This window comes from Mauremys mutica, chromosome 1 (genome assembly GCF_020497125.1).
Source record: "Mauremys mutica isolate MM-2020 ecotype Southern chromosome 1, ASM2049712v1, whole genome shotgun sequence".
NCBI lineage: Eukaryota > Metazoa > Chordata > Testudines > Geoemydidae > Mauremys > Mauremys mutica.
Window position 1 is genome coordinate 29,940,320 of NC_059072.1, and position 12,229 is coordinate 29,952,548.

The window sequence follows — 12,229 nt, forward strand, 5'->3', positions numbered from 1 at the left end:
TGCCCCCAACCTGCTTCATCCACTGTCCCCTTCCAGCACCACTCCCACCCTACTTCGTTCCCCTTTACACCTGACTTTCACTAACAATCTTCCACCCATCTTCACTCTCCTGACCTGCTTCAGCCTCTCCTCCTTCCCCTCTCCTCTTCCCACTTACTTGTTGGCATCCTCATCTCTCTGGCCTGCAAACCCTCTCGCTCCACTGACCTGCTCCCGCATCTCTCCAGTCTCCACTGACCTGTTTCAGCAACTCTACCTCCACTCTCAACCTGCATAAAGTGTGCTATAGGTATTTCAGGAAAACTCAGAACTAGGGACAGAGTCCAGGACAGCATCTTTATTGTCCCAATGGGCATATGCACATAATTTGCATGAGACTTTTGGGGCAGTCTCAGGAGTTTGGACATGTATAGGTTAACAGGTTATTTTGGATTCTGTTCTTTCTTTTTTAGTACCTCACTTCACCTTTCCTAAGAACAGCAAGACAGTCATCAGGACAAGGTAAGACAACTTGTGTGCTGCGGGTTTGTGAGAGTTAATTCAAAAGTGTAGGCATATTTGGAAGTTGATTCATTGTGACCTGTGTTAGAATTTGGTGTGTAATTTTCAGGCACATGTCACAGGCAGTAAAAACCAACGGCTTTACTTCTGTGAGCACGAAAAGATGTGCCGGTATGAGTATCCAGAATATACAGTTTAAAAAAAAAAAAAAAAAAAAAGCTTGTTTTTGACTTCCTTCAAGAAAATTTTGTCAATGAATAATTTTTAGTTGCACATTGATCTTTGAATGAATTTTACACTATGAATTATACTGCTTTTTCACTAGTAGTGATCAAGTTATTGACAGGATACAGTACAAATCTGCCTTAGCTGAACATGGGAGGCTATGAACAGTGTGGAATCCCTCTGAGTCCTACACAGCATGTTAGACATTCTCCATTAGTTAAGGCACTGACTTCGATTCACTGTCAGAAGTTTGTCTTTAGTACATTTAATTTAGAACTGGGTTTAATCTTAATTAACTGCATTATCTGTCAATGATGATCATTTAGTTGTGTAAAATGGAAAGAATATATTATAATGAATGTTGAAGGTGTTTACACTGCATCTTTCATCAAAAGATCTCTAAGGGTAAATTATTCACTGATTGTTAAGATCATCTAGACCAGGGATGGTTAAACTCTTTGGCCTGAGGGCCACATCGGGGTTCTGAAATTGTATGGAGAGCCAGGTAGGGAAAGCTGTGCCTCCCCAAACAGCCTGGCCCCCGCCCCCTCCCACTTCCTGCCCCCTAACTGCCCCCCTCAGAACCTCCGACCCATCCAACCTCCCCACTCCTTGTCCCCTGACTGCCCCTCCCGGGACCCCCCACCCCTAACCGCCCCCCAGGGATCCCACCCCCTATCCAACTGCCCCGTTCCCTGACTGCCTGACCCCTATCCACACCCACCCTAACAGGCCCCCCGGGACTCCCACACCTATCCAACCCCCCTCACTCCCCGCCCCCTTAACATGCCGCTCAGAGCACGAGGACTGGCAGCCATGCTGCCCAGCTGGAGCCAGCCATGCAGTCTAGAGCACTGGGGCAGGCCAGCAGCTCTCGCAGCAGTGCTGCCCAGCAGGAGCTCGCAGCCCTGCTGCCCAGAGCACTGGTGGCACGGCGAGCTGAGGCTGTGGGGGAGGGGGGACAGCAGGGGAGGGGCTGGAGGTTAGCCTCCCTGGCTAGGAGCTTAAGGGCCAGGCAGGACGGTCCCACAGGCCGGATGTGTGCCTCAGGCCATAGTTTGATCTAAGCTGACCCTCTGCATAACACAGACCATGGAATTTATTCCTCTAATCGGTCAGTTTTAGGGCTGAAGCTGGATTGTTGGTGTCTCTTAATTTTAATAATTTATTCTCAATATAGAGTGAATATATGAAGGAGGAAGTGGGGGAATGTGCTGAAGATGAGGCGACTGAATCGGAAGAAGACCCTGAATTTGGTGAAAGAGTTGGATGCCTTTCCAAAGGTTCCTGAGAGCTATGTAGAGACTTCAACAAGTGGTGGAACAGGTAAGCCTTACTGAGACCCTGGTGATGCCGGGCCTGATTAATGTGGTGAGTGTCTCTAGCGCATTTTAGCAGTAAATGTTTCAATTGGGGGAAGACATGAGCATCAGTTTACAAATGTGGATTTGAAAGATATATACTGTGCCGTAGCTAATCCCTTTCAGATGATGGCTCAGTTTGTTTCTCCTGTTGTTGGACAAAATGCATGAACCTGTCACACGGGAAATTCTGTCTAGTAGTTAAGAATCAAGCCGATGTAAGGGGTATATGTGCACCTATGATATACATTAACAAAATGAGCTTTAGTGGGCGTTATGAATTGATCTTCCTCCCACAAACATACTGTGCATACTTTCTAAATGGAATACAATTGATATATACTGTAGCTACACTAAAATAAGACCATCTATTGTGTCCCTCCTTCCAAAGCCCTCACTTGTGGAGTCCCACAAGGATTGGTCCTTTTCTCTATTCTGTTCAACATCTATACGAAGCCATGAGGTGAGATTGCGAAACAGCATGGACTGAAATACCAGCGATACACAACTGATATCCAACTCTATATCACTTTAACATCAGATGCAAAAAGAATCATCTTCCTAACTATCCTCTTTGGAAGACTGAGGTGATGTTAGCAGGGTGAGGGAAGCACTCAATAATTCTGTAATACCCCCTCCACTGAAGGTATTTGTGCAGACTACAGCCTCAGTATTCACCTGGGCTCCCCTCAAATGCTAAAGCTGCAAGAAACACCAGTTCTATCTATAGGTGTCAGACCAGGCCAAAGTCATGATTCTAACTGGCGATGCACAGCACGTGCCTCCAGATGAACCTCAGACATCTTTACTGTATTTCTGTGTGCATGCACAATAGCATGACTTTATGCACAATTTCACAGTCACGATGAGGAGATAGGCATAACTTTGGAGATGTGCAATGCTGATCTTGGATTAGAAATTGACCATTTAATCCAGTTTTTGGTGCTTTCTAATGTGTTCTTTTGCTCACTCAAACACAGATAAAGTGGGCTGACTTTTGTGCATCTGTAATTGTTACAGAAAGAAGAAGCTGGCAGCCTTGTACTGGATAATTATGCACAAGTGACTTACACAGGATACCTCTCCTTATTGAATGAGTGGTGCCTCTTATTTCCCTTACTTGTTTTTCTTGGCAGAGGCTAGAAGCATAAATCTGTGATATGAAAGCCCAGGTTCTATAAACCTGATTGGTACCAAGGCATTTTGTGCCCCTTAGGCATTTCTTGGCCCAGTCTTAACCATTTTAAGTTAGAGAAAGGTAAATGGGGTCTGTCACAGTTCAGGGCAACTGCCCCTATATTCCCCCCCACCCCCCCTTAGTCCCTCAAGGGCATCCACTCTAGGCTCCCAGCTCTTCAACTGACACGTCTCTTTAGCAGACAGCTGCATCTGTCTCCCTGCAGACTGAAGTTTTTCCAGGCTGCATAGTTCCCTCCTATTCTGTGGTATTCCCAGCAAGCCAGACTGCCTAAACAGGCCAGCATGTGCACTTTGTTTTCTCTCCAGAGGCTATATGAACAGTGTAAAGCCAGCCGTTGTATGTTACCACCCAGCTCTTTTAAAGCAAGCTCATTTATTCTTAAGGGGAAAGCATTACAGAGAAAATACATTATAAATATTAAAGAGCCTACACACATTCTAAAAAGCTTATTAGAGATCACCCAACTCTGACCTCAGGCTCTGGTAGGTGTCAGCCTTTCCACAAGGATTGGGGCCCTGCCTGGGGCAGAAGGTCCTGTCCATTTGCTGGCCCAGAAAGGAGGTCCAGAGTCACTTTGAACTCAGGCTATTTATCCAAAAGTCTCTTCTTTGTCTGTTGGTCTGTGGAGAATCCAGTTTTAACTGGTATATCTGAGCTTCCCAGGAGCTGGTGTCTCACTGTGGGGGTTGCAATCTTGCTAATTTACCTTAATCACCACCCACTACTTGTTGTTCCTGGAGGAGTTGTGCATAGAATAGAACACAATCATACATTTAAAACAATGGACCTGAAGCTACTTAAACTTAATTTAATAAGGTCTCCCAAGGATATACAGGAAATGATCATATCTGTTACAGGGTAATGCTGCAAACATCAGGCTTTACTTTTTATTTAGGCTATTTTAACTAAAGGAAATCTTCTATGTGAATACTGAAAATCCCAACAGGTCCTGTGTTTAGTACTCTGTGCTGTCATTGTGATAGAGCTGGATTTGATTTTCAGGGCCTGTGAATGGTGATGGATGTATTGTACACACAGTATGCTAAGCCTTTGAGCAGAGGGTGGAGCACCTGGATACCATGATGATGGGGCACTTCTATAAATAAGTAGCTGGGAAGCTCATCTTGCTCTGTGGTTATCTTTGTATTTGAGAAAGGATCAGCAATGATGGACTTAAGTCCATCCAGCGCCCCTTATTCATGGAAAGTTATCATCATGTGGCATCCTTGAAGTAGAGGGAGAAAATTTTTATGGACTCTATGAAATGTTCTCTGAGGACACAGCTCATCATATCCAAAAGATATTTTTGGATTGGGACTTTCAGTATCTTTGTTCTTCCTATGTAAATGCGAAAATTGTTCAGTTGATGATGTGTTTCTAAGAGAATTTTTGCACTTAACTATATTTATCACAAATAAGCCATAAGATCTCAACTCAATAAATTCATTTATCTGCACAAAAATGCCTTCCTTAAGTATTAAATTCTTTGTATTGTCTCTTTCTTGTAAACATCATCAATAAATAACATTTCCTCACTAGCTGATCCTTTTTCTTTTTGATTTCTCAGTTTCTTTAATAGCATTTACAGCTATGGCTTTATTAACCATAATGGAGTTTATGGTGTATCGAGATACCTGGATGAAATATGAATATGAAGTAGACAAGGATTTTACTAGGTAACTTTTTTATTCCTTAGAATTTCTTTTAAATTTAAGTTGTCTGCATTTCATCAGCTGTTCTGAAAAAGAATGGATTTAAAATGTTCTTGCTACTCATAAGCAATTATAGTTTGAAATTAAAATGGAAACAGATGATTTACTTTTTGTTTTGTTGTTTAATATGCTGGGGCCAGGTTCAGTAAGAAAAAGAAACACAACTGCCTTGCATGAAGAGGGAAGAGACTTGCTTACAATCCAGCAACATTTTGGATGTAATCTCCACCAAATCTAACCCTTAAACCCGAGGTGCTGTTCTGGCACTCTTTCAGCATTTTTATCAGTATGCTGCTGTTTTGCTTCTGAGTGCAGTTCAGAGTACTGAAGATTAATTTTAAAGCAGTTAGTTGTCGGCGACCGGGCTATCTGAAGGTTGCCTGTCATCTTACTACATGTCATGAAAACTGAGGTTGGCTGGAGTTACTTTTGCTGTCAGTTCCATGTGCTTGCCTGATTTTTCTGAGGTGCTATGTGCTCACAACTCCACTTGAAGTCAATGGGAGCTGAAGGTGGTCATCGCCTTTGAAGATTAGGCTTTGTGTATTTAAAGCCTGTAACGCAATTCACAGATGCAACGTACATTTTTGAAAATTGGCTTGAAGTGGTGATTGTGTTATGTCAAAAGTTCAAAGACCTATTTTACTCAGAAAAAAACTTTCTATAATAGATTTAAATGAGATGCATGCAAAACTCAGGTTTTGCCCCTCAAAGAAAAATCCATTTTAACAGACTGACATCCTCCTATTGCACACAGTTACATAGCCTTTGGCTCCTTCGTCAAAGTGTCTCTTAAGTTTGGCTGAAAAGCTATGCTGGGTGAGTGTGGCAAACCTTCCTTTTTTAAACAGTGCAACCTGCATCTTAAGTATATATTGGTGAGGAGGTTTCTTTGCAAAGTCACTGAGCCTGCCTGTGCCTCTGTTTTCCATCAGTAAAATGGGATTAATAGCATGGAGTCACCTCACAAGGATGTTCTGAGGATAAACACATTAAATATTGTGAGGTGCTCAGATATTACGGAGATAGAGGTCATAAAAGTATCTCAGATAGGTAGAAGGAATAGTCCTGATTCAAGAGACTTTTTGTTTGCTGCTTGAAAAGTCTTGCTTTTAAAAGTGGCTGTACTTTGGTGCTTGAAAAGTCCTAGTTACAAAAACAGAAGTCTGTATCAAAGGCAATAGCATTTTCTGGCAGCTAGATCCCAATTTGGGTCAGACAGAGCAGCTGTTGAATTGTGATCATGGAGGATTCTCACTGAAATGAAATAAAAATCTGCTCCTGCAGACATAGTCGCCAACTTCCTCTGTTTCCAAGGGGTGCTTGACCCCCATCTCATCTTTTCCTGCTCCCACCTGCCTCTTCCCACCCCTCCTTCTGCCTCCACCTGCCCCTACTCCTCCTCCGCCCCCACCCGCACCTCCTGCATGCCACTGAACAGCTGATCCATGGCGCACGGAGGAGTTGATTGGCAGGGCTGCCAGTGGATGCTGAACACCCACTATTTTTTTTCCATGGCTGCTCCGGGGCTCGAGCACCCACAGAGTTGGTGCCTGTGCCTGGAGATGATAAAACAAGAAGTAGATGTTCAAATCCTTGCATAGGGTTTTAGCTTTGTGACCTCCCCCATGTGCCTCCCATTCCACTAAATTCACTGGGAGCTGTGTGCTACTACAGTTTCATGAAAATATACTCAAAATATTGCTGACAATGGAGACTCTGCTTTTCTGCAACCACTGGGCTTTTATAAGAGGTAGCTAAACTCCTGAACCAGTCATATTTCATTTAGTTTTTAAAGTTAATTGCAATATTTAATTTTGCTGTGAAACTAGTTCTCCCCTTGCCACTTGTCTTATATTAAAGGCTTAAATGATGAATAGACACTGGGTGACTTTCTAAACTACTCACTAAACCTCTCTGCCTAAGCTTCCCCAAATCTTAATATTTAGGTGTACTGGTATTCATTTTGCTTTTGGAGTGCATTTCTGTACATATTCTCACATAGTTATTTTGTCTTGGCATCTGTACTAAATTTGATAAATATTGCAAATTTTTCTTTTTTGTCTTCCAGTAAATTAAGGATGAATATAGATATTACTGTTGCCATGAAGTGTCAATGTAAGTATTCCATCAGCATGATAGTATTGGTGGTTGTGGTTTTGAAAAAAAATTGGTATTGCTTTCAGATTAAAAATAACATGGTTATGTTAATTTGTTCAGACATCTTGGATGTTGGTTTTGGCTGTCCAGGAAGAGAGTATGATTGTTCCAGATTTTTTGGAGCAATAATATTTAGCTTATTCCTGAGTCACAGGATTGGGCATAGTTAACTGAAAGATAGAGGAGCAATTTATCAAAGTAGTAAGTCAGGCAGATCATAAACTTGCTCTGCTGTTTGGTGGCATTTACAACAAAACTAAGACAGGAGAGAGGGTCAGTTCCATACTGAGGTTGGCCAAGTTCAGTCAGCGCCTTCATAATTGTTAAACGCAGGTTTGCAGCTATTTTTTAACAAGCAGTGTGTAATTAAACTACATTTGTCTACACTGTGTTTTTTGGTTATCCTTGATTGACAGGGAAAACTGTTTTTCCTAGTCAGATTGTTGGTGTTAAGGTTTTGTCTACATTCTGTGTTGAATCCCTCTTTTCATGGGTCTTTAACTCAGCTATATTTTTTTTAGATTGTGTGATGCTGAAGTTTGTCTCATAATTGTTTGATTTACAAGTACCCCATTCCCTACTCTTATGGGTTATTTTAAATTTGTTAATCTACCACAAGAGTAGCAGCTAGGAACTCTCTGAAATCTAAACCTGGCTCTGATACAGACTCTCTGTTTGGTCTTGGGCAACTTCTTAAACCTCTCTGCCTCACTCCTGCCATATGATAAAAGGGTACAATACTTAGTTATCTCATCAGACTGTTACCACAACTACTGTTTGTCATGCTCTTTGGAGATTCAAGGTGCTAAATAAGAGTTAAATATGATCAGTATGCTTTTTTGAGTTAGTATTCTACCGGGGGTCAGCAACCTTTCAGCAGTGGTGTGCCGAGTCTTCATGTATACACTCAAATTTAAGGCTTCGCGTGCCGGTAATACATATTAACGTTTTTTAGAAGGTCTCTCTATAAGTCTATAATATATAACCAAACTACTAGTATATGTAAAGGAAACAAGGTTTTCAAAATGTTTCAGAAGCTTTATTTAAAATTAAATTAAAATGCAGATCTTATTAGTTTAGTGTGATCCGTGCCCTTGCTTTTCCTTGCTGAGTTTTCCAATGTCTGGTGGCACCTATTTAGATACTTTAAGTTGTACACTGGCTTCTGAGTGATCAGTTGTTAACTGGTTGGAACCCCAGATCAGCAGCTGAGGTGAGTGGAGCTGGTGGCGGGTAGGGCTGAGCAGGGCCGGAAGCCTGGACCCTTTCTGGCAGGGGGCCTGCGCTGGAACTCCAACCGGAAGCAAGGTGAGTGGGGCTGCGGTGGGGACCCCGCTGGCAAGGGGCCAGCAGCCGGAACCCCAGAGCAGCAGTGGGCTGAGCGGGTCAACCCGCCCAGCTCTGGGGTTTCGGGGGTGGGCTGAGCGTCTCTGCTCGCCCCTGCTCTGGGGTTTCAGCCGCCGGCTCCTGCCAGCCAGAGTCTCAGCCCGCTGGGGTTCCTTCACCCAGGCCTGGGTGCTGAGTGGGACCAGAAGCGGGAACCCCAGAGCGGCAGTGGGCTGTGACCCCAGCTGGCAGGAGCCAGCGGTGGAAACCCCAGAGCGGTGGTGGGCTGAGCAGCTCAGCCCGCCACTGCTCTGGGGTTTCAGCTGCTGGCTCCTGCCAGCTGGGGTCACAGCCCGCTGCCAGCCTGGGGTTCCTTCCCCCAGGCCAGCAGCGGGTGCTGAGTGGGACTGGCAGCGGGACCTCGGCTGGCAAGGGGCCAGTAGCAGGAACCCCAGAGCGGCGGGCTGAGTGGCTCAGCCCGCCCCGCATGCCATCAAAAATAGGCTTGAGTGCCACCTTTGCCACGCGTGCTGTAGGTTGCCGACCCCTGTATTATACCAATCTATCTTCCCATGTGTTTTCCTTCTTTAAAAAAAATCAAATAGCTTAGTCTCTCTCTGGACTAGTGTCATTTAGATTTGATAACTGCATTTATGTAAATAGGAGATATTTAAGTTTGCACTGACCAATTTGTGTGTATGTAAATGTGTGTATACAGAGCTACAATAATTAGAGTTAATATAATATTTTGTTCAGTACTTACTGTTTAAGAAGAGCAGTAAATGAGCTTCTCTGAAAGTGATACATCAGTGAGAAATGATGCTTCTAAAAACTGTCTGTCCCCTTCTCTCTCTCTGCCCTGTCTCTATGATGTTTTGGTATTGTTAGGTGTTTGGTTTGTTGTTCAGAGGATTTAAAAGTTTTTTCAGTCATGAGTTTCTTGCCAGCTCTTTTCCTTTACTGGTATAGGCTTGCATTCCCTAAATAAAGAATAGATTTTCTCACCTTAATTAGTATCTGCTGTTTTACTGATAGGTTTGAAGAGATGTTGTCAAGCTTGATTTCTGCTGGATATTTTTTGTTTTTATTCATATCTATCTTTTCTTTTAATATTTTCCATTTTGTTTTGTTTTTTGAAACAGATGTGGGGGCTGATGTTTTGGATTTAGCAGAAACGATGGTTACCTCTGCAGATGGTTTAGTTTATGAACCAGTAAGTTTATTCCATTTTCTTTATAAAGATGGTGCTCTTTATTAGCTGTGATGTGCTTTTTCATTTTGGCTAAACTGTACCTCCAAAAATACTATCCAGTCCTGAAGTTGGATCCATACAGAGTCACACTGAAGTCAGTTATGCTCCACATGGTCACAAAGGTTTGTCATGCAAAACTGGTTTCAGGATTGGCTGTGTGAGCTTAAGATGCTCACACTAGAAAGAAATGCTGTCCAGAAATGCACCTTCATTGTGAGCATGGAACTATGTTTTCTGCGTGCTCGCTCATTGATAGTGTGCAAATTTAAGTCTATAACTAAGAAAACTACAGCAGATTCCCTGTTCTTGGGTCCGCATTCATGAATAGATTGGAATATTCTATAGCTATTAAATTACATCACCATTAGATAGCAAGAGTGTTTCTATTGCTGAATTATAACAGCTAACAATTGACTCTATATTCATTTTCCTGTCAATTAGATACATGAGGAGCTCTCAGTGGCAGCTTTGCTTGATTTTTGCTTTGTATTTCTGTAAAGAGAAAGTAGAATCTGAAAATGTTTTCTGTTGTCTTCTCCCCCAGTTTAGGTTATTCTTTTAATGTTAGTTCCTTGAGTTTGCTTTTTCATTTTGGGCTTTTTACATTTTTCTCTGAAGTGGTACAACAGACTACCTCATGGACTGTTATTTCTTTTTCAAGTACCATTGTGTGTGCACCTGTGCATGTGTGTGGGTTTTGTTGTTGTTCTTGTCCAGCTATTGGAGAACCAGCTTCCAGTGCTACCTGAAGTGAAATTACAAGTTCCTTAATGGATGGTCATTATTGTGGTATCTTCTTACCAGAGTGGATAAAAATCAATGATTTTTTTTTAAAATAAGCTTTTACCTCAAAAAGCATTTTATCAAAAAAATTCAATCTAAAGATAGTTTTAGTTAAGATACATTATAGCTCAAAGATATCTCATCATGGAATAGGGATTATAAATTCTAACTCTATAATATGAGACAACATATTCATGTAACGTTTAAGGAAGGTTTTGTAAATGAGTTCCAATAGTTCATGGATTAGGGACCCAATCTTATGGAGTTCCAGGGGCTTCTGTATAGATTATTTAGGTTAATCTTTCTATCTACCCAATGGGACTCAGTGCTCAGTCTAGAAGATACCATCAGAGATGCTTAGGGCATGGCTACACTTGCAGTTGTAGAGCGCTGGGAATTAAACCAGCCTTTGGAGACCGCAGCAGGGAAAACGCTGCCGAGCGTTTACACTCTCAACTGGAGTGTGACAGGGAGTGTGATAGGCTGTAGCCGTGGAGTCAGAGCACTCTACATGCCTTGCCAGTGTGGACAAGTAGTGAGCCCGGGGCTCCTTTATTGCCCAAGTGTAGCCACGCTCTTAGTTTAGCAGTTCTCAGACTGTGGATTTGTGTCTCTAGAGATAACATGCTTGCTAACAGCAAAAATGTTTTTACATAAATAAATAATATATAGAGGTGAGAAATAACGGACCTCAACCCTATTGTCTCTCTGCAAATTTGTGTACACAGAGTCAGTCCCTTACCTCTGTCTAAAAGTGCAAAGTTTCAAAAAGTTCAGTGAATAGAAGATTGTTGGACCAGGAGAAGAAGTCTGGAGATAAATGTGAGAAGGGAGGGACAGGCACTAGAAACAGGAGTTAAACTGTTTGAGCAGCATATTTCAGAGGTCTTGAGGTCTTTCTGAGTGTAGCCTTCATTGATGTAAGATCTCCCATACCATCCTCTCACTAGAAGGGAAAACCTGTAATGGCAGTAGGCCGTAAAAGAGACCCAGTTTGGGAATATTTTAATGAAGTTCCTCTACTTGTGGGTAAGATAGGCATGCGTGCAAAATGCAAACAGTGCAACAAAGAAATGCAAGGCCTGGTTGCCTGAATTAAACAACATCATGAGAAGTGTTCCTTCTCAGGAGGAAGCTGCATTGAAGATGATGAAAGGAACATGTCTGAACATGCAGGATTTTCAGGTTGGTAAACTTTTTTTATTTCATACTTCTTTCTTAAGGAGTGGCTGTCTTCCTTCTGGACTATTCTTGATTTCTCATGTTTGAGCAAAAAATATAGTTGTTACTCTATGGTACTATCATTTTAGATGCAGTTGTGATTTAAAAAAAAAAAAGCTGAAATAGGCAGATCTTCCTTTTACAATTTCACCTTTAAAGTAGTACTGAGTGTCAGTGAATGCAATGAGTAATATTAAATGAGCACTATGCTAATAATAATTAAATAACTGCATTGACTTATTTTGTTCAGGAGAATCCATCCTCAACATACAGGATTCTGAAGACTATCCACCTTCAAGATCACCATCATTTTCTATAGTGTCAGAGTTATCAACCAATGATAGTGTTTCAGTCACGTCATGTATGTCACATAGCCACAGTATATCACCTGTAGCAAAAAGAAAAAAGTCTCCCATTATCCAGAAACAACCATAGATAAGTTTGTGATAAGAACCAGCAGATTACAAAAAGAGATAATTGATGAAAA

General features: G+C 42.0%; 1 protein-coding gene across 1 annotated transcript in view; it reads left to right on the forward strand.

Annotated features, from left to right (window-relative positions):
- The window catches only part of ERGIC2 (ERGIC and golgi 2), a 45,791-nt gene that overhangs the window by 11,659 nt on the left and 21,903 nt on the right, over nucleotides 1-12,229 (forward strand). Inside the window, exons 3-7 of the mRNA XM_044984952.1 lie at nucleotides 453-501; nucleotides 1,907-2,052; nucleotides 4,856-4,964; nucleotides 7,072-7,118; nucleotides 9,629-9,699. Of these exons, the coding sequence (XP_044840887.1) occupies nucleotides 1,947-2,052; nucleotides 4,856-4,964; nucleotides 7,072-7,118; nucleotides 9,629-9,699 (333 nt within the window). The 5' untranslated portion in view covers nucleotides 453-501; nucleotides 1,907-1,946. The remainder of the gene's footprint in view (nucleotides 1-452; nucleotides 502-1,906; nucleotides 2,053-4,855; nucleotides 4,965-7,071; nucleotides 7,119-9,628; nucleotides 9,700-12,229) is intronic.